The sequence below is a fragment of the Littorina saxatilis genome, linkage group LG3 (assembly GCF_037325665.1).
Source record: "Littorina saxatilis isolate snail1 linkage group LG3, US_GU_Lsax_2.0, whole genome shotgun sequence".
Taxonomy (NCBI): domain Eukaryota; kingdom Metazoa; phylum Mollusca; class Gastropoda; order Littorinimorpha; family Littorinidae; genus Littorina; species Littorina saxatilis.
In genome coordinates, this window is record NC_090247.1 from 41,903,958 (window position 1) to 41,931,403 (window position 27,446).

A 27,446-nucleotide genomic window follows, 5' to 3' on the forward strand; every position below is an offset into this window, starting at 1 on the left:
GTTTTCATAAACTTTTATCTTCGGGACGTCTCGGCTCTTCGACAGGATGGCTCCAGAGGCCTTCCAGCTCTCATAGCAGCAGGTCAGTTCCTGTCCAGAACTTGATGGTGAGTTTTGATTCATTTCTAGCCCACCGCCTTGTTGATGTTATCTGCTAATGTGATTCGGAGTAAGAATATGTTATTTAATGGAAAATTTCCTAGATAAATTTTCATTTAATTAATATACTTACCCGAATCACATACTGTATTCCCTCCCACCTGCCCCGCGTATGGTTTTAAGTTTTTTAAAGCCGTATGAGAATAGGCACGTGTTCCTAGAGGAAGTGACGTGGCACACACCCGTATGGGAGGTAACTCCCAGTGTGCTGGCCCATTACCAAAGCTACTTTCGTTTTGGTGATGGGGTTGCTTGCCTTTAAAATTTTTAGCCGGGTAAGCGTTTTTCAGTGATAAGCATCTCAGGTGACTCAATGCTAATGTGATTCGGGTAAGTATATTAATTAAATGAAAATTTATCTAGGAAATTTTCCATTTAATTAATATACTTACCAACTCACATATTGAATTCCCTCCCAGCCTGCCCCGCAAATTTTTTAAAGGGGGTATATGTTTTAATACGGGATGAGTTTCACCGGTATACATCCTGCGCAGGCGCAGTACACCGGTAGTGGAAATAACCGCTAAGGACCATGCCTTATATGGCATACGGTTTTTGTTTCAGAGTTATTTCCCCATGTTGCCATGCAAGAGTGCTTCAATGTCTTATCACAAAACGAAGTTATTGCTTAGGGTTTCCCTAAAAATGAACAGATCACTTCAGTGGGAGTGAGGTTTCAACATGGCGGCGGTTGAGTCACGCGTGATAGGTCACGTGACGGTATGACCTCGACTCTTGTATAGCTTGGGTTAGAGGTCAAGGCCGTTCTTTTTTAGGGGGTTGCTTCCCCTTTGGGGTGAAGCGTAGTTCAGTGTCCTAGCACTTTAACTGAAGTTAATGCTTTCTATGTGAGTTGGTAAGTATATTAATTAAATCAAAATTTATTTTTGAAATTTTATATTTATGTAGCTTTAGTCAGAACACAGTTTAACAAGCAAAACAACAGGATTTTCGTTTGTCTCCCCAGGAGGTTGAACTTGGTGGACTGACCCCTGAAGTTGGCGCTGCGGTCAAGAAGTACCTTGATCGTGCCGATGTTGTCCTCATCACCCGTCTCCGCAGCAAGGCCACCGGCAAGGTCGTCACCGTCGGCAACATCCACACAGTGTGGGACAACCTGCGCAGCCCTGATGTGCAGTGCATTCAGGTGAATGCATTTTACAGCTGTTGATGTTCTGTGGATTTTATTTGGTTTTAGATCCTGTTGTCTTTGTCTGATCCTTCTGTTACTGCTGCAGTAAAATATCCAGACTCCCTTGAATGCCACCAAATGAAAAGTAGCAACACTTCAGGTTACTGTGCTTATAATATGAGTATGATTGGCTATTCAGTTTTAATCAATAGTGATGTGGGGGGGGGGGGGGGGGGGGGTGAAAGTGTTAAACTGTTCTTTTACTCTTTCTCTTTCTGTGTATATCTCATGTTCGTTCAGTTGAAACACGCACTTTGTTAGCCCTTGACAGCAAGGAAACCTAAAGTTACTTTTGTTTGGATGTCAACAAATTCCCCAATTTAAAAAAAAAAGTGTTATGCTGGATTTTTTTCTTGAAACTATTAGCCAAACACATTTCCTTCCTTTTTACGATTATCTTGAAGTTTGTTACTTTTCCATAAGCAGAAAACTGTTGTCAATTTTCATGACTGTTTTATTTTATTTTATTTACATTTTTGTCACAGGCTGCGTGTGCCATCAAAGAGGTGGTGGGCATGGCAGGAAGCGACGGTGCTCACATCATCTGCGGTGACTTCAACGCGGAGTGGAGCAGTCCTATCTATCAGCTGGTGCTGGACGGTTACCTGTCGGACTCCTCCATCGCCACGCTGCAGGGTGTCCAGAGGCTGGAACTAAACGATGGAGCTGTACGTTTTCTCTTTTCTTTTTACAGTTGAGCTGTTTTGAAAACCTTATAAAAAAAATAACAAACAAAAAGCTACCAGAAAACCAGGTTTTAAGAAGGAGGCAGCCTTAACAATGGGGGAATTTTTTTTACAGAGGTTATGAACATAAAATGAGACCCACTCCCACAAAAGATAACTTTTTGGTATCCCTTGAAAGAGAAGATAACCAGCTTTCAGATGGTCTTTACTACAAGTGTTTATTGTTTAGCATTGATGAGATGTAGCGGCCATTATGAGAAAAGCAGGTGTGAAGGTAACAAGAGTGAATTTGCACACAAAAACTAGCAACGGGGTTTTTAGTTTAACTCCTGAAGCTGAAAGTGACTAATAATGATTAGATGTTAACTTTTTTTCAATATGCATCACACACAAAAAAAAGAAATTTGATGTTAAGCACAAAAAGCAAAACTTTGAGGGTTAAAGGGTGCTTGTTTCGCATCTGCAGTGGAATAAAACCTCATTAAATTACATATTCTTACTCCGAATCGCATAAAGCATTGACGTAGTCTGAGATGCTAAGGTCTGAAAAGGCTACCCGTCTTAAACAATTTTAAAGGGAAGCAACCCCACCACAAAAAGTGTAAACGTAGCCATGGTAATGACCATATACCCGGGTAGTTACCTCCCATTGGTGTATGCTACGTCACTACCGCTACTCAACACGTGGTCAATATCATACGACTTTTTCAGCTCTGAGGAGAAGGTTGTTGAATTTTTTGGCTCTCTCGTGGCTGTGCTGTTTGGTGTTTGTTTGACACCCACCGGCCACTTACCCGTCTTACTTGCCTTCTGCTTCGTTAGTTGGTGAGATCTTTCCTTTTTGACTCACATGCGAAGCAAAAGTGAGTCTATGTACTCACCCGAGTCGTCCGTCCGTCCGTCCCCCCCGTCTGGACGTCCGTCCGGCCGTCCGGAAAACTTTAACGTTGGATATTTCTTGGACACTATTCAGTCTATCAGTACCAAATTTGGCAAGATGGTGTATGATGACAAGGCCCCAAAAAACATACATAGCATCTTGACCTTGCTTCAAGGTCAAGGTCGCAGGGGCCATAAATGTTGTCTAAAAAACAGCTATTTTTCCCATTTTCTCTGAAGTTTTTGAGATTGAATACCTCACCTATATATGATATATAGGGCAAAGTAAGCCCCATCTTTTGATACCAGTTTGGTTTACCTTGCTTCAAGGTCAAGGTCACAGGAGCTCTTCAAAGTTGGATTGTATACATATTTTGAAGTGACCTTGACCCTGAACTATGGAAGATAACTGTTTCAAACTTAAAAATTATGTGGGGCACATGTTATGCTTTCATCATGAGACACATTTGGTCACATATGATCAAGGTCAAGGTCACTTTGACCCTTATGAAATGTGACCAAAATAAGGTAGTGAACCACTAAAAGTGACCATATCTCATGGTAGAAAGAGCCAATAAGCACCATTGTACTTCCTATGTCTTGAATTAACAGCTTTGTGTTGCATGACCTTGGATGACCTTGACCTTGGTCAAGGTCACATGTATTTTGGTAGGAAAAATGTGTAAAGCAGTTCTTAGTGTATGATGTCATTGCTAGGTACCCTGAAGGTCAAGGTCATGTAAAGGTCAAGGTCAAGCATGTGAGTCGTATGGGCTTTGCCCTTCTTGTTGGTCATTATTTTGACAAGAATGTTGCTGTAGTTGCTGACTTTTTGTCCGGTTTTGGACTTGTACATTTTTCAGTAACTTAATGTTTTGCCGCCATTTTTGTTGGTCAGCATGGCTGACGGCGTTAAAATGTGGCAAGGCCGATGTAATGGTGAGGTAAACCTTATATTACCTCCTTACTTGCCTTCTGCTTTGTTAGTTGGTAAGCTCTTTCCTTTTTGGTCATTTGTTTGACAGGAATTTTGTTGTAGTTGCTGACTTTTCGTCCGTTTTGGACTTGTACATTTTCCAGTAACTTATTATTTGGCCGCCATTTTTGTTGGTCAGCATGGCTGACATTGATAAAACGTGGCAAGGCTTATGTCATGGATCTACCAGACCTTTTGTAATTGTGTTGTTTCGGACTAAGCATGTAATACCGTTATGTCCGTTACTACTTCTGCCCCAAATGAACATGTGTTTGGGGGGCAGTTAAGCATGTCTTTGACTTCTTTTTCTTCTTGCTTTCCCTCTTTTAGGCATCGGAGCATGGCGCTCTGGTGTCTATACTGCTTAGCTCTTTATTTCCAGAGTTCCGCAGTTTGGGATAGAAGAATTGCAGCGTCCCACGCCGCCTGCCGGTGGTTTCCCCCCATCAGTGGGTGACTCTTGTGGTTTGGTGTCTTGGATGGCCATCGGCGACGTTTTCCGGGAAGGATCTCCTTGCTTCTTCGTCTTCTCCGTGGTTGACGCTGCGGTAAGTCGAACTGGTCCACCAGCCCTCGTGAGGCTAACGGACGCTCCCTTCTGGGAGACAGTTCCTTGGTGCAGGATCACAACCCGCAAACTTCTGTTCTGACTCGCCCAATTCACATTGCGTGCTTGGCCGTTTCAGAGCAAAGGCGGCATCCGTTTTCGGAACTGCGCTTCCGGTTTTAACCGGAAGCATAGGTCCTCCATCTCAAGTACACGTAGAGGTCTTGACTGGATTTGACCGAGGACTGGCCTACGGGCGTTCGGGCTTCCGGCCCCAGTCCACGCAACCTTCGCTTCCGCATTGTGCGGCTTCGTCTGTTGCTTTTCCGGCTCTGTCCGGATACACTGTTCCTCTTCCTGACGCTTCCTCTCGGATGTCGGTGAGTGAGGAACAGCGGCTGGCCTACGGGCATACAGGCTTTCAGCCTCGGCCAGGGCAAACGTCACTCCACCCGTTGGGTGTTGGGGCTACTGCCTATTCAGTTCCGGTGGCTCCGGGGTTTTGCCTCCTCTTACTTTCACCCTCATTCCAGTCAGGGTGCGAGTCAGGACGGCTTCCGGGTGGATGGGTTTCCGGTTTCCGGTCATCCAGTTCATCAGTCTGCCACCAGCAACTGTGACTTCGGCCGTATCCGTCGCTTGATGATTCTGATGCACAGTCTCTGGCTAGCGAGCAGACACGTTCTGGATTTCCGTCTAAGCTCAAGGTTGTGCTTGAAGCTGCGGCAGAAGTTAAGAAAACGAAGTTTTGGTTCCGACCAGAAATGTTGTTCCTCTCACTGACAGTTACGTATATACATGTACGTCTGGGTTTTTGGAACAACGGCTGGCCTACGGGTATCCAGGCTTTCAGCCTCAGCATGTGCAACAGTCATTCCACCCGTCCGCGGTGTTGGCTACTGCACTCTCTGTTCTTGTGGCTTCGGACTTCGACATTTCCTACCGTCATCCTCATCCTGGGGATGAGATGAGGCAGGATGAAGTCCGTTTGGCTGGGTTTCCGTCTTCCGGTTATCCCGTCACCCTTTTACCACAAGCAACTATGACTACGGTCTTTGTCCGTCTGTCTCCGCGTCTGACTCTGTCTTTCGTTGGTGAGCAGACACGCTCTGGCCCCCCGCGGGTTAGGGGGAGTCCCATATTGGTTGGGACGAGAAAGAATTTACCTGATGCTCCCCAGCATGTCGTAAGAGGCGACTAACGGATTCTGTTTCTCCTTTTACCCTTGTTAAGTGTTTCTTGTATAGAATATAGTCAATGTTTGTAAAGATTTTAGTCAAGCAGTATGTAAGAAATGTTAAGTCCATTGTACTGGAAACTTGCATTCTCCCAGTAAGGTAATATATTGTACTACGTTGCAAGCCCCTGGAGCAAATTTTTGATTAGTGCTTTTGTGAACAAGAAACAATTGACAAGTGGCTCTATCCCATCACCCCCCTTCCCTCCGTCGCGATATAACCTTGAACGGTTGAAAACGACGTTAAACACCAAATAAAGAAAGAAAGACGCGCTCTGGTTTTTCGTCCAAGCTTAAGGTTGCACTTGAGTTGGCGGCGGAAGTAACATCCAGATATTTTTCTGAGGGTGCATTGTTTTCGGAGGTTTCTGTTTCGGTTGCCCCGTTGGTAATGTATGACTTCCGGATTTTGAAGGAGGAGGACTCCTTCTTCCGGATTGAGGAGTCACCCTCTGTGGCTTACCACCTCTCTCAGGTTTGGCCTAGCCCTCTCCTTCCGGCAGAGGGTTAGCTAATGTTCCGGTTCCTTTGCTGTTGGCTCATAGCCCAGCACCTGAATCGGCAGCCGAAACTTTTGTTCCTTTCACTGACGATTGCTTGCGTACTTCGGGGAGTTCGGGACAACAGCTGGCCTACGGGCATCACGGCTTTCAGCCTCAACCTGTGCATTGGTCGTCCTGCCTGTCCGCCGTGTCGACTAATGCACTTTCGGTTCCTGTGGCTTAGGATTTCGTCTCTTCCTCTCTTCACCCTCAGCCTAGGCATGAGGTGAGACAGGACGACTTCCGTTCGGTCGGGTTTCCGTCTTCCGGTTATCCTGATCACCCTTTTGGCCACAGGCAACTGGCACTACGGCTTTGCCCGTCGGTCTTCGCGTCTGACTCTCAGCCTTTTCGCAATGAACAGACGCGTTCTGGTTTTTCGGCCAAACTCAGGGAGGCACTTGATTTGGCGGCGAAAGTAACTTCCAGATATTTCCTGAGGACACTTTGTCTTGGGAGGCTTCTGGCAGTAGTCTACTTGCCAAAAAGAGTACCTGGAAATGTCTGTTCCTGTAAACTTTTATGACGGAAATGTAATCTATAGGGTATGTAGAGTCAAATTAGCTTGGTTGCCTAAAGTTGCACTTTGGGAAATTCTCAGAATCCAAGATGGCCGCCCAACGGTCATCTTGAAGATGGTCAATATATAACTTTTGATCCAGATGGGCTAAAGAGTCGTGTAATACCTCAATATAGGTTTTTTTGATGTCATTTCTGAGGTTGGTTTGTCAATCCTGTCAACAGAATCCAAGATGGCCGTCAAAATATCTAAAAACACATTTCTCGCCATATCTGGGTTTCTAAAGCAGCTAGATTCATGATCTTAGTGCTGACCATGTTTCCAAAGGCTGGGAAGCCGTTCTGATATCACCCAGATGCAAGATGGCTGCCAAGATGGCAGGTAAACGTCATTCACGCTCAAATCAATGTCACACAAAAATAAGGAAAACGCCATATTGTTTGTCTTTTGTCTGAAAGAACATGTTAGCATCCAGTTAAAGAGGCAACTTTCAGGACCTCAATCAAGCTGCAGGTGGGAAAGTCCATGTCCAAAAGCAGCTTAGCTGGCACGCCACGACCGAAATAGAACTCTACTGCTCTTGCGTTACAGCAAACGATTCAAACTTTGAAACCATATCTCCTTCTTCAATGTCAGCTTCTTTCTCGTCTTACAGGTCGTCTTCAACAAACTCCTCCTCTTCCTCCTCCTCTTCCTCCTCCTCTTCCTCCTCCTCTTCCTCCTCCTCTTCCTCCTCTTCTTCCTCCTCCTCGTCCTCCTCCTCCACCACAGGCTCATGCTTCGTGTAAGGACTGCAGCAGGCATCTCCTCCCTCGCAATAACAGTATTCAGTGCACGTAAGTCTCCCACTGTGGCAACTGCACTTCTTCTCGCTGCACGCTTTCCCCTCGGCGCTGCAACTACAGCTCACGACATCTAAGAGCTGCTGCGGTGCTATCGGCGCATTAGACAGCGATGGTGTTACAGCACCAGATTCATCGACATCCCATCCGAAGCAGCGGATATCATGAGCCTCGGCCGGTGGATCTTTCTGGTCTGCTGCCTTCCACAACATCATCTGCAGATGTGCTCGGAGAGCATGCAGCCTCAGGTTGCAATCTGTTGCAGAGGTGGTGGTTTCTTCCTGCCCAGATACAGTTTGGATCTTGCACCATTGAGGGACTTGGCCTTCTTCTGACTGTACAGCGCGAGGAAGAATGAGTCGGCAGTGGCCTTAACTCATTCGCTGCGTGTCGGAACTGGAATTCCGACACCTGTGTTTAGCGTTGGCTGCGTGCCGGTACTTGAGTTCCGACGGATATCACGAATTTTTAATGGTGTAAACGGTCCTGCTGACTAAGGGAAACAACCCCTGCAATGAACTTCTATCTGTCTACAGTGGTACCATTCACTGTAAACAGTTCCTTCTCTTAAATTGTTGGGATTAATAAAAATTTTGTTGACGGTGTGCGACCCACGTGTTTTGACTTTTCCAAGATGGCGGATCGTTCTGCTGAGACGTAGTAACTTGAAAAGAGTGCTAGAACGTGTTATTCAGTACGGTTCTGATCTTGACCTCAGTGATGATGATAGTGGAGATGATATTTTAGATTCTGGTGACGATTTTGTGCCAATGGACGATCATTTGGGTGATGATTCAGGCAATGCAAGTGTCGATCATGACATTGTGTATGATGAACCCATGACGTAGAAAGTTTTTTTGTTTTGCTTCAAATTGGATATTTTGCCTGGATATGAAGACAACAAAAGGTATGTACTTTCAAATGTTTCATATATTTTCTAAAAGAGTAAGTTCCAAACTTTGCAAAAACATAAGGTATGTAAGGTTATCTTGTGTTGTTGATTTTTAATAATTTTTTCAAAATGGCTCTAAATCGCGCGTTGGCAGGGAACACAGGGGAAATTTAGACGCGCAGCGAAATAGTTAAGTTGGTCATGACTGACGTCTGGCTCCCCAAGGACATCTTGCAGGCCTGGGATGTCGCTGTTTCCAAGCACCTTGAGCGCCAACTTCTTGCCCTTGTAACAGGGGTACGACACGGTGTCGCAGCCCGATAAGGCGTGCATGCCGAGTAGCTGACCACACTTGTCCCCCAATTTGTCCACTGTTGCGCGAATGTCAAGCACCGTGCCGTCCCACTTCTCCATCTGGATGCTCTTCTGTATCCTCTTCCTCCATGCCCAGTACACGAGAAGGACGAACACATCAGTGTCGCCACACAGCACCCTGATCGTCTCCGCCCCGCCTGCTGCAGCCTTCAGCATGGAGGTGCACAGCGTGATATCCGCCTCCTCATGGGTGACAAGACAATCGAAACTGCTGACTAGCTCCACGTTGTTCTGCAGAGGATATCCAGAGAGGATGTTGCTGAGGAGGCGTTTGTTGTTGGCGTTCTTCATGATAGCTTCTCTGTGTGGGAGGGGGGTTGTGGGTGTCAGACGGAAGTCCTTTGATCCTTCCCCTGCCCTCCTCATCCTCTCGTGGTCCTTCGCAGTTGGCTGATTCTCATGGTACCTGTCAAACAACACCAGTTTCTTTTTTTTTTTTTTTTTTTTTTTTTTTTTTTTCTTTTTTTTTTTTTTTTGCCAAGCACATCATTGTGGGGCTTTTAATGAATAACATGCATCCGTCCACTCACAATATATTTTCTTTCATCCTTCAACATTTACCACTCAAAAAGTATATAGTATCAAAATTAATGAAAAACTTTTTTCTTACTTGTACCCTTAGACAATTTTCCTTGGTTGCCCCAAGATTGTGTTACTATTTGCTTAGACCATAGCTTTTTTTCTTTTTTTCCCGTTGAAATATGTATTTAAAATGCATATCATTATAATTATACACACACAAAAAACACAGTATGACATCCACTATATACATCTTGGTGTAACTTTGGGTCCGTATCTAGAAATGAGAAGAGAAGGAGAAAAAAATAAAAGAAATAAGAATAGAAAAATAAAAGAAATAAAAAAGAGGAATAAAAGTCATAATTTTACATTTCTGATCTGCAATTGCTTTTCGAATAAAACAAAGAGAGGAATTGAAGCCTTTGTTTTTTTATAAATACTTATGCACATTTTAGCAACCAAAATTATACGGTTCAATTCTTTCAACAGGGTTGCTTGCATTTTTCGATTTTTAACACCAAACATAATTTCGTGCACTGTTAACTCTATTTGTTTATCCATATGTACCCAAATATAAAATTCTATCTGTTTCCAAAACTCAATCACCACTGGGCAAAAGAGAAAAAAGTGTTCTATATAATCAACGCTATTGCTACAATATGAACAGACATTGTCCTCCACAACTTTCATTTTACATAACATAATGTTTGTGGGATAAATATTGTGAAGTAATTTCCATTGTAATACACGCAACCTTGTTTCTTTAACCGATTCAAAACTAGTCAGCCAATCTTTCTTATCAATTTCATAATTAAATTTCCTCCTCCAAAAGCCAATTGCACAAGGTTCAACAACTTTCATACTTACTAATTCTTTTCTAAACTGTTGTGCGCTATGTACTTTCTTACCACGATATAAGGGGATATCCATCAAATCAATTTCTTTCTTTCCGTGCATCGTCTTGTGCATTACATTCAGAGCAACAGCACGAACCATGTTATATTCCCAAGACACTTGCCTTGTCTCCTTTCCTCAAACACCCGAACTCGTCGATGAGAGATGGAGGTACGGGACTGAGTTCGTACTTGAAGATGTCTGTCGCCTTCACACCACGTTGTTGCCCAATGATCTGAAGCCGTACGAATAATGTTTCAATGTCAAAGATGGCCTTGTCTTTCACAACCACTACCTTTTTCATCTCCTGCATGGTCTTCACTTTCCTCTCGATCGGGCCATGGAATGTGCCGTGAAGCGAAGCGGCGAACTGCTCACTTTGAGTGCTGCCGATCTTGAGTGCATCTTGGACATTTACTTTTGCTGGCGCGATCTGCCCGTTGACGATGTTGTACAGGTCAGTGGACTCAACAATGAGAGGGTGCGAGTGCTTCTGCAGTTCCTCTGCAATCTTTGTCCGGTCTGCTGCGTCCATCGCTCGCCTTCTTTCACCTTCCTCTTTGTGCTTGCTCTCCTTCTGTCGATCCCCACCATCGAGACCCATCGCCTTTTCTTCCTCCTCCTCTGCAGGGCAGTACATATCTTCTAATGCCTGGTCAAGGTGGGCACAGATTCTGAAGCTGCTGACCCACGCTGCAACTTGCTCGGCGTTCGTGGAGATGCCCTTCAGCCCACCTGCACCTTTTCCTCGCTTGATGTAGGTCCGTTCACCAAACTGGTCTGCTGGTACTGCCGTCCCACCGTCCGAGTGTCGACAGACGTGTGCGCCATTCAGCAGGTCGTCCTTGGCCGCCTTGGGCAGGTTCTCGGCCAGCCTCAGATACCATGTCATGTAGCGCGCGTAGTTCATGTGCCCGGCCGCAAAGAAGTATGGATCTGCTGGAGGAGAAAGTCACCATCTCTCTCTGCACGCAGGAACTGCAGAGCCAGCAGAGTGGGCTTGATCATGCAATCCACCCACAACCTCCCTGTCGGGTGCTGTCTGGTAGTCTCCAGGTACTCGTTCAGCTCGTGGTATGTCTTCGCGCCTGTCTGAAAGAAACTCTGGAGCAGCACTGTTGTCACGAGACGATAGGCACGGAGTGCATTGGTCCAGGACTTGCCTGTGGTGATGCCAGCGATACCAGCGAAGGCCGACGTGAGCAGCACGTCCACACCCGAGGCCTTCATCGTACTGTAACCTGTTTATTATATTTGTCATAAAAACGCCGCACAAGATGGCAAGAAATGTGTTTTTAGATATTTTGGTGGCCATCTTGGCGGTCATCTTGGATTCTGTTGACAGGATTGACAAACCAACCTCAGAAATGAACTCGCTGACATCAAAAAAACCTATATTGAGGTATTACACGACTCTTTAGCCCATCTGGATCAAAAGTTATATATTGACCATCTTCAAGATGACCGTTGGGCGGCCATCTTGGATTCTGAGAATTTCCCAAAGTGCAACTTTAGGCAACCAAGCTACTTTGACTCTCCGTACCCTATAGATTACATTTCCGTCATAAAAGTTTACAGGAACAGACATTTCCAGGTTTCATACATGACATAGAAGGCTGGCTGGTAGACTACAGGTTGGCTTCCCGGTTTCCGGTTATGCCGACCAGCCTTTCTTTGATTTCTGTTTTGGTTTTTGATACGCAGTCAATTGCCTACAAGCAGACTGGCGTACGGGCACTACGGCTTTCAGCCATTTTGTTCATGCGTCACCAGTCACACCAGGCGTCGGCCACCGTGATTCTGCACTTTCGGTTGCTGACACACAACCAAAAGTCACTGCTTCCTCGTACTAGCTTCCTCTGCTTACGCATGGACTGGTAGAGGATAATGTGCGGCCAGTTGGGTTTCCAATTTCCGGTTACTCCGACCACACCGTTATGGCAGGCAGCTACCTCCAACCATCTTCGCCAACTGAGGCAGGAAGGGGTAGAGGATTATTCCGTCGGGTGGTTCTGGTTTCCAGTTCCTCTGGCCGTCTCTCTTTATCAGGAAGCGACGTTTTTGGACAATTTTTCGTACCATTATTTGTCGTTTCCTGCCGCTACATAGGATTGCTATGAGTCTGATTAGCATTCTACTTCGGTTAGAACGCAGATAAACAGACTCCCAAATCCAAGTAGCAAGAGGGTTTCTGTCACAACCCATGAGTCCTTGTCTTTGTTAGACTCGGACTCTAACGCAGGAAAGCTGTACTGCGTCACACTCTCGGTCATGCTTGGGTAGGCACTCGTAGCAGGTCATGCACCAGCAGTAGCCTACTTTTGGCTAACCGAATTGGAACAGGCTGTGTTTCACAGCCTCGGTTCATAGGGAGGTGAGTGTTTCTTAAGGTTTAAGGAACTTCAGGAACGCTTTTACTCTTTCATGAGCTTTTCCTCACCGAGAAGGGCTCTGGTATCAAGTACTCAGGAGTCACTCTCGTTTATCGTAAGGAGAGGCATGATGTTCTTGCGGTCACCCGGAGAGTTCGTCCGACTCAGTTCTGAGTGGACATCCTTAGGCACTGATCGTTCCAGGTTCGGCACTACAGCAAGCGCCCACTAGGACGCTTGCTTCCATCCTAGGTTGATTGGAATTCATAGCTTCTTGCTAGTGAAATTACTTTAAGACCAATTCATAGCTTCTTGCTAGTGAAATTACTTTAAGACCTTTCCCGCTAGCGCTTAAGCCGCTTTGGGATTCACCCTCTCTAGACTGATTCAAGTCTATTCCTATTCAGAGCTAGTTTCAACACATGACGTGTCAGTGGTTGGACCCTAACAGGATTACTCAGGGCATTGGTCTTGGTCGATCACGGAAGTTAAGCAACTTCGAGCTCGGTTAGTACTAGGATGGGTGACCGCTGGGAACATCTAGTGCAGCGTTTTATGATACGCACTTAACCAGCTGGTTATGTACTGTGTACAATGCTTTCAGGGTGCCCTCTTTCGCGGCGCCCTTACGAGAGCTGTGTTCGAAAGGCAGCAATTTTGGGCGCGGGGGTTTGCTGATTAGCGAATCTCGGTCCATCTTTGATCGGAGGTCGCATATTCGCCGAGACTGGAAGTTATTTCCTTCGTTTTCAGTTTTAGGGCATTTCCGAAGAGTCTAGAAAATGCCAGAATTAGTTTCGACAGTTTGCCATGCCTCTTGTCAGTGAACAAGGGATAAGGCTTCTTGCCCCTGGTTCATTACAAACAATTAGCGTCTACCTCTGGGAGACTATGGTGCTGTGGCTTACTCAAGCTCTAACCTTTCAGCGTTTCACTCCCCGGAGGGTGTTTCACTCTTGGTCAGTCGGAACTCTCTTTGTTCGATCCAAAGGTGAGACGCACAGGTTTTCGTTCGTTTTTTCACTACTCGTTTGCCTTTGACGACAGGTTCGTTGTCTTCTGAGCTTTCTCAGTTCTCTTTTTAGAGTTAGGACTGTCTTCCCGGTTAGCTGATTGCAAGAGGTTTTCACTCTTTCTGTCAGTCAGGAGCAAGACAGAGTCAGTGAGGTTGACGCTCTTTCCGGTTTTCCGGAAGACGTAACTCACGAAGCTTTAAGTCAGTTTCGCTCAGGTCTCAACCAGACTTGAGGTGATAAGGATTTTATCTAAGCTGACCTTATCTGGGTGGTTTTTTACCATCATGAGGCAAATCCATGAGTGGTTTCAAACAAAGGGGGGAGGGGGGGAGGGGGGGCAGTCAGCCCTTCCTCCAGCACCTGCTAGAGTGCACTATTCTAGAACTGGGCATTGACTTTAGCAGTCCTCAGTTCAGGAGGATGCTATGATGTTGTACGAACAGCTTTTTTGAAGGTAGACGATGTTTCATCAATTTTGAGAAACGTCGTCGGGAATCGACAAGACATTCCCCTTCCTACGCCCGTCTTGCGGCAAGCAGAAGCGGGTCAAGTCCTCTTCGTAGTATATTTTAGGTTCCCACTGCCTTGTTGAAGCTATCTGCTTTATGTGATTCGGAGTAAGAATATGTAATTTAATCGAACATTTTATAAGTACATTTTTATTTGATTAATATACTTACCCGAATCACATAGTGAATTCCCTCCCGCCAACCCCGCTTATGGGTTTTTTAGTTTTTTTCTTTAAAGCCGTATGATATTGACCACGTGTTGAGTAGCGGTAGTGACGTAGCATACACCAATGGGAGGTAACTCCCCGGGTATATGGTCATTACCATGGCTACGTTTACACTTTTTGTGGTGGGGTTACTTCCCTTTAAAATTGTTTAAGACGGGTAGCCTTTTCAGACCTTAGCAGCATGGTTGCCACTCTTCCGGCCTGGGGCCGGAAATCCGGTTTTTGAAAATGTCCACAGCCGGAAATTCCGGGTTTTTGAATTTTGTTGCGGAAAAAAAATCAGAAAAAAAATTTGTGGTCCGTTTCGCTCGGTTGAATTTTGACCAGAGATTCCGATCCGAGTTTTGAAGCTCTTTTGGCTGGAGGAGAGAATCCGGGCATTGCTAAAGCCGCCATTTTTCTAGGTGTATGCGATTTGTCGATGCGAGAAAGTTTGTTGTGAAAACCGTTGCAAATTTCGCTTCAACATGCCGTACATCAGTGAAGATGACGATCCATCTAAGCTTGAGAAACTGGAGGCGGGTATAAAAAAAAGTGGGAATGGCTAGCAGAGAAGAATGACACAAACACAGAGCATCGAACTTGGCCGAAGAAGATTGATGTGACTGGTAGTGGTACAGGGTTCTGCATCATTTGCTCCAAACCTATCAAATACGGGAGCAGCGGAAAGAAAGCACTAGTTCTGCAAGCTAATCATGAGTCACATCCGGGATCCCAGAACTGAAAACTTGTTGATACATTTTTTGATACATTTTTCCTGGACTTCTGAAGTTCTGGATTGTTCAAGATCTACACTTTTTCTGTCAGTGTCATTTTTGGAGGACTATCTGTATCACCAACTACATATGGCTTAGTTTTTGGACTTGAAATCTGTTCTGTCTACCAACTTCATAACTGTGTTTCAGTTTATTATTCTTGGAATTAACATGTCATGGTGTGTGGTGACAAGGTTAGGTAGTTAAAGTTCACATTGGATTCATGCAACAAGTTTTTGTTTCTCGAGCTGAGAGTGAGGTAGACCCAACATCCCAGAACTGAAAACTTTTTGATTGGAAACAATTTCCTTGGACTTCAGGTATGACTTTTTCTTTAGTGTAAACTGAACTGTTCATGAGGCATAATTTGTCTGTTGATTAATTAAGTATTTGTTGTGCTGTTATCAATTGCTTTGAAGGAGGATATAATTTTTGCTGTTTTGTGTAAATAATTTGCAGGGGAGGCCAAATAATGGCTCTCAGATCGTAAAATTTTTCAACGTATAGGGGGCGTTGCCCCCCGTACCCCCCAGCAGGGGCGCTGCCCCTGCACCCCACATACTTTCAGGTTTTTCATTTTTTGGGAGTGGCAACCATGTAGCATCTCAGACTACGTCAATGCTTTATGTGGTTCAGGTAAGTATATTAATCAAATGAAAATTTACTTATAAAATTTTCAATTTTTGAGTCACTTGAGAAAAAGTGACTCTATGTAATCGGTCAGTGTTAGTCTGTCCGGCCGGCCGGCCGTCCGTAGACACCACCTTAACGTTGGACTTTTCTCGGAAACTATCAAAGCGATCGGGCTCATATTTTGTTTAGTCGTGACCTCCAATGACCTCTACACTTTAACGATGGTTTCGTTGACCTTTGACCTTTTTCAAGGTCACAGGTCAGCGTCAAAGGAAAAATTAGACATTTTATATCTTTGACAAAGTTCATCGGATGTGATTGAAACTTTGTAGGATTATTCTTTACATCAAAGTATTTACATCTGTAGCCTTTTACGAACGTTATCAGAAAAACAAGGGAGATAACTAGCCTTTTCTGTTCGGCAACACACAACTTAACGTTGGGCTTTTCTCGGAAACTATAAAAGTGACCGGGCTCAAATTTTATGTGAACGTGACTCATTGTGTTGTGAATAGCAATTTCTTCCTGTCCATCTGATGCCTCATATAATATTCAGAACTGCGAAAGTGACTCGATCGAGCGTTTGCTCTTCTTGTTATTATATTTACGAATACGAATACGAATACTTTATTATCTCATACAGAGAAATTTCAGTGTGGTGCACATTAAAAGACAAAACAAATAATAAGACAACAGATAAAAATACCATACGAAGCATACTACACTCGCGCACGCATATGTACACTAACAGGAATAGTAACATGATTCCAAATAGGTTAAAAGTTTAACGCTAAAAACTATCATTATCACAGGACTAGATATGTCATTGAACAATATTTATCACAGGACTAGTCATTCGAGGGTTATCACACTCATTCATCACAGAAATCAGTGCATATGTTCACCGGCACACATACTAGTTTTAATTAACTTAGGTATTTAAAAAGCCAATTGACATTTGCAAAGCGAATCTGAAATTGATATTTACAGAATAGATTAAAACACGTTGGTAGAGTGCAGAAATTCAAAAATCTCAAAATCCAAAATTTTGGCCACTGCTCAGGTTTATTTCTGTTTTCTCTGTTTGGCCTCAGCGACTTTGGTATCATTTTGAATGGAGCTGGTCACAAATCTGAGGAAACGGCTTCAAATGGGGTTCCCCTGTATTTCTTTTCCACGGAATAACTATAAAACAAGAAAAGTTTATTTACTGGATGTTTTGATGATTGACACTACAAAACAATCACTAGTGCTTTGACTTAAGTATTTTGTATTTTAAGTGGACAGGCAGACAAATAACAGTGAAAAAATGAAGACTTGGCTTAGTGTTGCTTGTTCATTCCTCAAAGAAAGCAAGCATAAATGATGTAACAAAGATGAAATTAAGATTAAATATCTGATTTGCGAATGTGATGTTTGTGTAAAATTTAGTCAGCCATCATTTTTTGGTCACTGACCACATGTGCTTTTTGTTGCTACAGAAATCTTTGGTGAACCACTTGTGGAGGGCTTTCCAGCACACATCGTCTAACTTGAAGAGTGCCTATGCTACTGTCACAGTAAGCTTTTTGTGTGTTTGTGGATCATACGAAAGTATATACAATGAATAGCTTTGTTCAATGGGAATTTTTCATAGTAGAACTTTTCTTTCTGTAAGAAGTGTAGAGATGCTCTTAAGAGTATACAATAGCTGCAATGAATTAAAATTTCCATTGATAAAGTACACTACACAAGCTGACAGGTTGGCTAGTTAATAGGCCAGACAAAACTAGCTGAGAATATATATTAACTCATAAAACCTCCCTTTATGTACATGGTTGCTTGAAAATTCCTTGGTGGAAATAATGAATAATCAAGTGAAAGTCTGTCACTTATTTTATGTCCAATGTGCCTTAACATCATTCCCTCTCTGATGTTGATTCTGAATTTGTTCTGGGCCAAGAAAAAGTGAAGCCATGAAAATGCATTTCCAGCATGGGTCATCGTTTTACATAACTAGATTTGAGGGGTCATTACAACAGTGTATTCGAAAGGAAAAACTAACAGGTCAAACAAATAACAATACTTGTAACTTTAAGTGAAACTTTCCAAGTTCCACACTCAGACATGTCGACCTGTTGCTTTTGCAGAAGAGCGAGCCTGAGGTGACCACCTTCTCGCCTAACTTGAAGGGGTCCGTGGACTATGTTTTCTACAGCGCCGGCTCTCTGGCGCCCACTGGTGTGCTCAAGACCATTGACCGTGCTGTCATTGACACCACCAGCGGCCTGCCTACCAGGGACTTCCCCTCGGACCATTTGTCCGTGAAAGCTGTCATGGCCTTCACTAAATAAGTAAGTGGTATGACAGCAGTACCTGCGATGTGTGGACCCTCCCCTGAGAGGACACCTCCCTTGAAAGGACACCTTCTCTTGTCCCTTATTATATTATCTCTACCAAAGTTTACCTGTCATGAAAGGCCACCTGCAATGTAGGGCCACTTTTGGCTGGTCCCAAGGGTGACCTTTCATCGCAGGTATCATTGTAGTAGCAGCTGTGGAGATCTTGGGTATGCTGTGCATCCCTGATCGCAGTGTCTGTGTTACTTACAGAAATACATTTTAAGGAAAGAACTGAAGATATGTGTGTATTATTATAGCTGTGACAGAAGTGCTTGTGTTGCTTATAAGAAGTTTTGAAGAAAAAATTGATAAATAGTATCAGTGCGTTCGTCATCTGAAAGTGATCAGGCATGGGAATTGTCCGCCCCGCCGAGATTTTTTTTTGTTCCGCCGGAAAAAAAAAAGGGGGAGGCACACAAAAAAAGCACCGGTTACTTTTGCCTTTGCGCAAAAGCCCGCGAAAACTTTCCGTACTTTGTTCAAGCACTGCTACCGCCCGCCTCAGTTACTTGAACTTTTATGTTTGAAAGTAAACCAGATTGCACAGATTGTGTTACAAGTTACATTTTCCTGTTTGTCTCAACAGATCAATTTTTTAACAAATTTATAATACATGTATATATATTTTTTCTTCAAAACAGCAAAAATTGATACTAAAAACTCGGATTCTAAAAACAGAATTTAATGGCAAACTTGGAGCTCAGATGACACCAGATTGCACCATCTGGGTTCTTTGGAGAAAATTTTTTCCGGGGGAGCATGCCCCCAGACCCCCCTAGTAAAGCTAGGCGCTTAGCGCCGTCGACTTGACGCTTCGCGTCTTCAGTTATAAATGTTCAGCCTTTTTTACAATTTTCAATTCCCATGCCTGAGTGATGCTTAACATGCACCAGTTGACATGTTAGTTTATTTTCACGGGAAAGGGTTATGATACTTATGTATTCCTTCTTTTATTTGTCTCCACAGTTTTGATGGCATCTCCAATCAAATCATCCATTACCTGTCACAGTCACAGAGTGCTAGTGGACACCCGAGGATTTCTTCACAATTTCTTCTCCGCGGCAACATTGTTGTTGAAAGAAATGTCATTGGTCTTCTGATCGCTTGAGATGTTCAGATTTTCTACTGAATGCTCCACTCTGTATCTATGCCATCCGACTACATATCTGTTTGTGGCCTGTTACTTGTTCCATTGGATGACCGTTCAGTTCATAATGTTTCAAAGAAGCAGCTATTTCTTCTTCACTGTGTGCATGTACAAGTATGTATCTTGCACGGGATAAAAATCTATAGACTTTTGTATATTATCATCCGCAGTAATAGCTGAAAACACAAATAATGGCTTTTAACAATATCACACTACCTTGTGAATAAATAAAAGAGTGTATTTTAAACACGCCAGACTTTATTTGTTTTAGTTTTGTCATGGTCTTAGTGAACATGAATCATTTTAATGTTTATGCTCCAACTTTATGTGCTTGTAAGACTTTGTAAGATGCGTGTTTGTTGTGTACTCAGTAAATAATTTAATTTTAATGGCTTGTGTGTTTGTTGCTTTGATTGTTACCATGCTGCTTGTGTTGAATGATTATTTTCAAGTTCTTCGATTTGAGAATCGTTTCTGACATAATTATTGTCAGGCCATGTTATTTCAGCTGATGTATACCTCAATAAATGTAGGATGTAGGCATATTACAACAGTGAAATAAAATTCTGATTGAACGCAGAATTGGTTCATACTTTTTAACCCTGCGGTTTATTTTTGCATTTATTTTGTGCAATCTAACTTCCAGTATACTTGGGAGAACTGAATATTTAGTTTGTTTACAGAGTAGGCAACTTTGTTGTTCTAGTTAAACCCACCATCAGTCCCACTTACCCCTCCCTTATTTCTATCACAAGTCGCATTTGAAAACAACAACCTGACTGAACATTGTGGTCTTTGTTTCTTTGTAGTGAAAGAGTTTTATTTATTATTCAACTTGCTGAATTCCTTTGCTGATTAGAAAAAAATCAGACGCTGTGAATCGATGTGTGGTTCATGTCGTTTTTGAACCAACCTGATAAGAAGTCTCTGCTGAATGTTGTTGGTTTGAGAAAAGCTCTAAAGCGGTATTCATGCCCACCAGACTCATATTCTGTTGAAAGACGTAAAATTGTATCACGTAACAGTTGGTAGGATTTATTTTCTTCAGCAAATTTACAGAAATAGCCATAAACTTTTTTCAGGAAGTTAAAGGCTGTGCTTTGCATCACTTTTTCTAACGTTGAAAAAAAGGTTTGCAGATCTGCTAAAATGATAGCAATTTGTTAAGCAACTTGAAGGATTTTTTGCTTTCTGCCAATGCCAAATGCCTTTCCCTGCGAATGAAAAAATACACAGTCTGTAACAGTTGCTTGCCATGGCTGAGCTGGAATTATGAGAAAAGATATTGCTGTGGATGATACTACTATTCAGTCTAGTACATTGAACTAGGAATAAGAATGGACAATGTATAAAGTAAAGCCAGGATTGTAGCATAAGTGCCTGCAGCAAGAACATTTGTCTCCACTTGAATTACCATTGCTAAACAAAACTGAAGGATTGACTGGTTTTGTTTTTGTGTTTGTTGATTTGTTCCATGCTTATCTTTCACGGGATGGGGAGTAATACTGAATGCACATATTCCTTCTGAAGATTTTGTTTATAAAAGCGCTTGTTTATTGGTTGGTTTTGTTTCTTGTAATTATTTTTAAATGATTTTGCCCTCGATTGGTCGTCTTTGCTGCATTCTTCTGTGTGTCATCGTAAAGGCAACACTAAGGCTCTTAAACAGCTTGTTGCTGAAATTCCTGTTGTAGTGTGTTTTATGTTGGGTCTGCTGTAAAAATTAATTGTACCGTTAGAAGGTTTGATTTGCTCCTTGTTTGACTTGATTTGCTGAATGATGTGTCAACAGTGTTGGGGCACCCCCCGTGGGTTAGGGGGAGTCCCCTATTGGTTGGGGCGAGAAAGAATTTACCCGATGCTCCCCAGCATGTCGTAAGAGGCGACTAACGGATTCTGTTTCTCCTTTTACCCTTGTGAAGTGTTTTCTTGTATAGAATATAGTCAATTTTTGTAAAGATTTTAGTCAAGCAGTATGTAAGAAATGTTAAGTCCTTTGTACTGGAAACTTGCATTCTCCCAGTAAGGTCATATATTGTACTACGTTGCAAGCCCCTGGAGCAAATTTTGATTAGTGCTTTTGTGAACAAGAAACAATTGACAAGTGGCTCTATCCCATCTTCCCCCTTTCCCCGTCGCGATATAACCCTTCGTGGTTGAAAACGACGTTAAACACCAAATAAAGAAAGAAAGAAAGTGTTGGGGCATACTTTGTTGTAAGGCTTTGCTTGATAAGCTGTAGGGCACATGATTGTGTCTTCAAAATTGAAGTCTAGTGGTATCTGCAATGTGAGGCCCCTCCGAAGAGAGGACACCTGTTATCCCTTTGTCTATGAACTTGACCAAAAATATACCTGTTATGAAAGGACACCTGAAAGTTTGGGACACTGGCCCCAGTGGTGTCCTTTCATGGCAGGTACCACTGTATTGCTTACTGACCTTGTGTTCAGAGATCAAGGTAGTGATATGGTTGAGTTTCTTTCAGGTGTAATTTAGATCTTTGCAGGTTACATTGGTGCATAAAGCAAGTACTTGCCGAGTCATTTAAAATAAAGTTATTCTTATCTGAAACAAGAAAGACTGCCTGACATGTATGATATAATAACCAAAATATTTTTGTAGTCTGAATGCTTCTATTGCTATATACAATGCGTATGAAATTGAAAGTTAAGCGGCTGTGTCTGCACTGAATATTGATTTCAAAATAGAGTTTTTTTTCTACCTCAGTTATTCTGCTTATATTCTTTTACTTTTATGTCTGTTTTCCTGCCGAACAGTTAGGTTATTTTTCTTAGTATGTTATTGTTGAACGGTCCGATGTTATTTCTCTCCCCCTCCCCTATCCTCTTGATTTCTCTCCCTTATACAGACAGTGTTATTATACTATGTCAGTGAGAGGGAAAAACAAAAAGAGTTTGATAGCCAATGTTAAAGTTGTTTGGATTATCGTTTTGAGTGAACATTTTTTTCATGGCACGCCTTGTTCTTCCATGTTATTTTTGATTAGTGTTGAAGACCATTACTAATGACATGTTCATGATTTTTCAGGTGAAATTAAGGGTCTGAAAGACGTGTTGGTTCACATTGTCATTGTGTCTGTCAAGGTTTGTTGATTAATATTGTTAGCATTGTTCAATGTTTCAGTATAAAGTTACACAGTGTTATTTTGGCAGTGTGAGGCATTTCATCTCTGACGAACAGTTACATAGCACATTTGCATCAGTCCTGTCTTTGTGTCGGTGAGAATAATTGGTCATTTTACCAATTTGTCTTCCACATTCAGCAGGTAACAAGCAAAGGACTAGAATTATAACCAGCAGGGTTTTGGAAAGAAAAATGACGTACAGGTGCAAATATGAATTCTGGTTTCTGTTGTATACCATGTTGCGTTTGCCTGTCCATTTCGAAGGCGTCAACCACTAGTCTGATGATTCATGTTACCTTTTCTGGTTTGCCGTTCACATATGGCTATGCGTTTCACTTGTTCTGGATGTTGATATATATATTAAAGTAGACTTAAAAACTTCCATGTGTTTGTTGTAATTATTGTGAATGGTTGAACATGTATGTAGCCAAAAAGAATTCTGTTTCACAAATATCAGCATTACTGCTTTATATTATGAATACCTGTTTGAGGCAAATGAATTAGCACGCAGATTGAGACTGTGTGTGCGCGTGCAAGATGGAGAATGCATGTGTGTGTGTCCAAGTTGAATAACGTGTGTTGGAAAACCCTGTCAAGTGTTGGGACAATCAATGATAGCGGAGGGGAGGCAACTTCTCCGTAAGTGCCATTTGCACGAGTTGTTTCCCTTATACCGTTATCCTCCATGATTGTGTCCTCTTGTGAAATGTAGCCATGCTATGATGTAACATAATATCATCCTGTTTCTGAAGCGATATTTATTCGAATTTCACAGTGATTGTGTTGGAATCAACCATAAGTTCATAAAAACGTTAACCGCATGAGTCAAATCTCACTTCTGTCTGTCTGTCTGTTTTGTATCTGTACCCCCAGCGGGTTAGGGGGAAGAATTTACCCGATGCTCCCCAGCATGTCGTAAGAGGCGACTAACGGATTCTTTTTCTCCTGTTACCCTTGTTAAGTGTTTCTTGTATAGAATATAGTCAATGTTTGTAAAGATTTTAGTCAAGCAGTATGTAAGAAATGTTAAGTCCTTTGTACTGGAAACTTGCATTCTCCCAGTAAGGTAATATATTGTACTACGTTGCAAGCCCCTGGAGCAATTTTTTGATTAGTGCTTTTGTGAACAAGAAACAATTAACAAGTGGCTCTATCCCATCCCCCCCTTTCCCCGTCGCGATATAACCTTGAACTGTTGAAAACGACGTTAAACACCAAATAAAGAAAGAAAATGTCTGTCTGTCGCTCTCTCTCTCTCTCTCTCTCTCTCTCTCTCTCTCTCTCTCTCTCTCTGAATGCAGTGTTTGATTATGTCCAATGCACATTGATTTATTGCTGGGCAAACACAGAGAAGGAGGGGTATGCCATCATTGGCGACGAAAGCCATATAATGCAAAAACAAACAAAAGTGACCAGCCTGTGTAATCTTCAGAGTAACTCGGTGGGTCCAACCAAGTCTTTACCTCTTTGTGGAGTGTTAGTGTTCAACACTTCAGAACGCAAGGAAATCATAGGCCGTAAATGGATTGTTCTTCTTCTGCTTCTCATGCGCTCTTGAGCTGCAACTCCCAAGTACACGCGTTGGCATGTTTAGGTCCGTTTTTACCCGCCACTATTAGGCGGGGTTTACATTTTTTTAAAATGTATTGAGTAAACTGATTTAAAACTTGGGACTGAGACAATTGCTTGGATGTTTTTCTTTCCATCTGATTTTATTTTATTTCGTGTTTTAATTTAATGTTTTGGTAGTCATAGCGAAGACGTGAATTGAAGGGCTTATAGAAACAGTCTTGTTTGTTCGTTCTTGGTTTGTTTATTGATTTGTTTGTTTGTAATTTAGAGAGGTGGGGGTTGTGGGTCGAGGAGGGGTTGAGTGTGTTTTATAGCCAATTTGTTTTACATTGAAAAAGAGAGAGGAGAAACTCTTGTCGCTAGTTAGCTTAAGACACCCCAAGGTAACTATTCCTTTTTATAATTTTTGGCCCTAGTTACAAATGTAGTCAGAAAAAGCCGTTGCAAAAGTAAATATTGGTGGTAGGAGGGGGAGAGGTGGAGTTGAAGCTTAGTGGGTAGTTCAAAATTACCGATTTTTCAAATGGCCAGTCGTTTTGAAGACTACAGTGGTACAGTACCTGCAGAGACATAGATAGAATATGTATGTATGTCTCTGGTACCTGTGACATCAGGCCCCTGCAATGAGTGACACCTCTCAACAAAGACCACCTCCTTGTAGGCCCTGTGTCTACTGATTATCTCAACCACAGTTTACCTGTCTTGGCAGGCCACCTGCAATATATAGGGACACTTGCGGCAGGCCCCAAGGGTGCCCCGGGCCTTGCACGGCAGGTACCACTGTACCAAACAGTCTTTTCTCTAGGTCACGGTCAGCCCCAGTTACTGGTCAACTCGGTGATAGAAAGTAACTTTTTGTCAGCCCCTTCCGTCCTGGCTCCGCTTTCGACTGACCCCGGCACTCAAGTGGCTATGGTCAGCGTGTGCATGAGGACTGTGAAGTTCTTTGGTAAGGGTCAGTTTATTCCTTGACCTTTTGCTGCTTGCAGGTCAAGCGATAGCCAGTGGTCAGTGGGTGGCCGTCATTTTTCCAAGCAAAACGCGGATAGACAGCGTAATCTCTTAATTACGGTGGCCAAGTTTGACCCGCTACTCGGTATTCTCTGTTGCTTCGGGCATCCTCTCTCCGCAACCCTCTACCGCGTGACCCCGCCGGTCGTTGTTGTGACCGTGACTGACTTGAAGCGGTGGAGACCTCAGCATCAAAACACAGACATGATTCACAGAATCATGAAACTTACCAACCAACCAACCAACAAATAAACAAACAAACAAACAAACCAGTATTTGGCACAAAACGGCAACCAGGAAAAGCCATGAACTTTGATTTCAAATGTCATAACACACACACCGCACAGACACACACACACGTGACAAACACACACTCTGCCCCCCCCCCCCCCCCCCCCGTTCCCCACACTGACACTGACGCCGCACCACACACACACTGACACACACACACACACCGTGACTGACGCACACACCGGCACACCGGCTGACACACACACACTCGCCAACACCCCCCCACACACACACACACACACTTCCCACACAAACACCGACTTTCATCCCCCATGATCTTATAAAACCTCACTGATATCCCCGACAGGTCGCAACCTTTCACCGCTGCTGGCCTCAGTGTAACCGTATCTAAAAGTGCTCGCATAAATTTTTAACGAACAACTCCCGCATTGAGACGGCCACTTAGACCTGTTTGGCGAGTGAGAATTAAAAGGGGCTGGCAAGTAAACGGGCAGTGTTCAGGTCATTTGGGATTTGATTTACGGTGATTTGTGGTGATACCACTCAAGCAAACTCTACGGGCTGCTACTTATACACTGCGTTGCTTCTTTTTCTTTGTCTCGTATGGCTCCGTTTTTCACCCATTTGAGGTTTTCGTCTGGGGTTGTCCTTCTTGACCGGAAGTTGCGCATTTCACGGTGTCGTGGTCGTCCATAAATAACCGCCGGTTTAGCGGAAAAATTGAACCAATGGCCGGGCTACTCAATTGTACCTTTTGTTTTCGATCTGACGCTTGTCATGTGTATACCTGTACTGGAATATCAGCTGAGGTAAATTTGAAAGAAGGCATTGGAAAAATTTTCAAGTCGTTGTGATCACCGTTGGGTGACCGGAGAAACAAACAGCCTACTTCCCCCCCCCCTCCTCCTCCCCCGAGAAAGCAGAGAAGGGGTCGATGATACATTTACAATCAGTGAACGGGAACGCACATGAGTGGAAAGAATAGCGGCAATACAAACCAAAACTTGAGGATCCGTTCGTTCGTTGAAAAGAAAAGCCGGCGGCGGAAAAGGAAGGCTGATCTATCCGAATAAAATGGACAAACCATGCACCAATCAGTCACCCGCTCTCCCCTTATCATCCATCACCCCCTCCCCCTCCCCCCCCTCCGTCCCCCACCAACAAAGAGAAACAAACACACACACACACACACACACATTCACACACCAGGCCGCTCACACTGACACACACACGCACGCACACACCCCCCCCCACACACATTCACACACCAGGCCGCTCACACACACACACACACATTCACACACCAGGCCGCTCACACACACACACACACACGCACACACACACACACACACATACACACACACACACACACACGGCACACACACATAGCCCGGCCATTGGTACAATTTTTCGGCCGCTAAACGGTTATTTATGGACGACCACGACACACATACACACACACACACACACACACCCCACTGACACACACACACACACACACACACACGTCGTCGCTCAGTGAGTTAGATGACGACTGGCCTGGGGAGAGGGCGGGGGGTGGAGGGGGAGGGGTAGTTGCACCTAGTTACGCTAAAGACGGCCATGAAAACGCATGCCGGTTTTTAACTCCGCATTTGTGTCGAATTTACAGCTGTTTTAAAACTAAAGAAGTGAGAACGGCGTTTTCATTGTTCTTTTGTTCCGCTGGCTTCCCCTGAAGATTTTAGGGATTTTTGAGATCATTGTTTTGTCTTTTAGGGAAAATAAATGGTGAATACCGGATGGACTAGTTTGGATGCTTTGCGGATTGTGTGTGTGTGTGTGTGTGCACTATATATATATATGTGTACAAGTATGCGTCTAATCAGAACGAAAGTGGTTTTCCAACAGTGTTCAAGTTAACATTTTGGCTATTGTTATTCATTTGAAATTTTAGATGATTCCCACTTTAAAGAACTTAGTAAGATAACAGTAGAGAAATACGATGCGCTAAACGAAAGTGAACCAAGGAGCCCCCCCAAAAGTAATTAATTAAGAATTGTTTTTAGTTCACCTTTTTTCAAGATAGGCCTACCTTATTGTAAGTTCTTGTCTGCCTTCTCCATGTCTTTATTTGTTGTTGTTCCCTAGCCTCTTATTTCTTTTCCTTTTGGCTAATGAAGACAA

General features: G+C 43.3%; 1 protein-coding gene across 1 annotated transcript in view; it reads left to right on the forward strand.

The window, feature by feature from the left end:
• LOC138962407 (uncharacterized) overlaps window positions 1–22,827 on the forward strand; it is a 36,039-nt gene extending 13,212 nt beyond the window's left edge. The window contains exons 7-11 of the mRNA XM_070334211.1: window positions 1,127–1,306; window positions 1,837–2,019; window positions 17,254–17,331; window positions 17,902–18,105; window positions 19,120–22,827. Of these exons, the coding sequence (XP_070190312.1) occupies window positions 1,127–1,306; window positions 1,837–2,019; window positions 17,254–17,331; window positions 17,902–18,105 (645 nt within the window). The 3' untranslated portion in view covers window positions 19,120–22,827. The remainder of the gene's footprint in view (window positions 1–1,126; window positions 1,307–1,836; window positions 2,020–17,253; window positions 17,332–17,901; window positions 18,106–19,119) is intronic.
• Window positions 22,828–27,446: the final 4,619 nt, after the last annotated feature.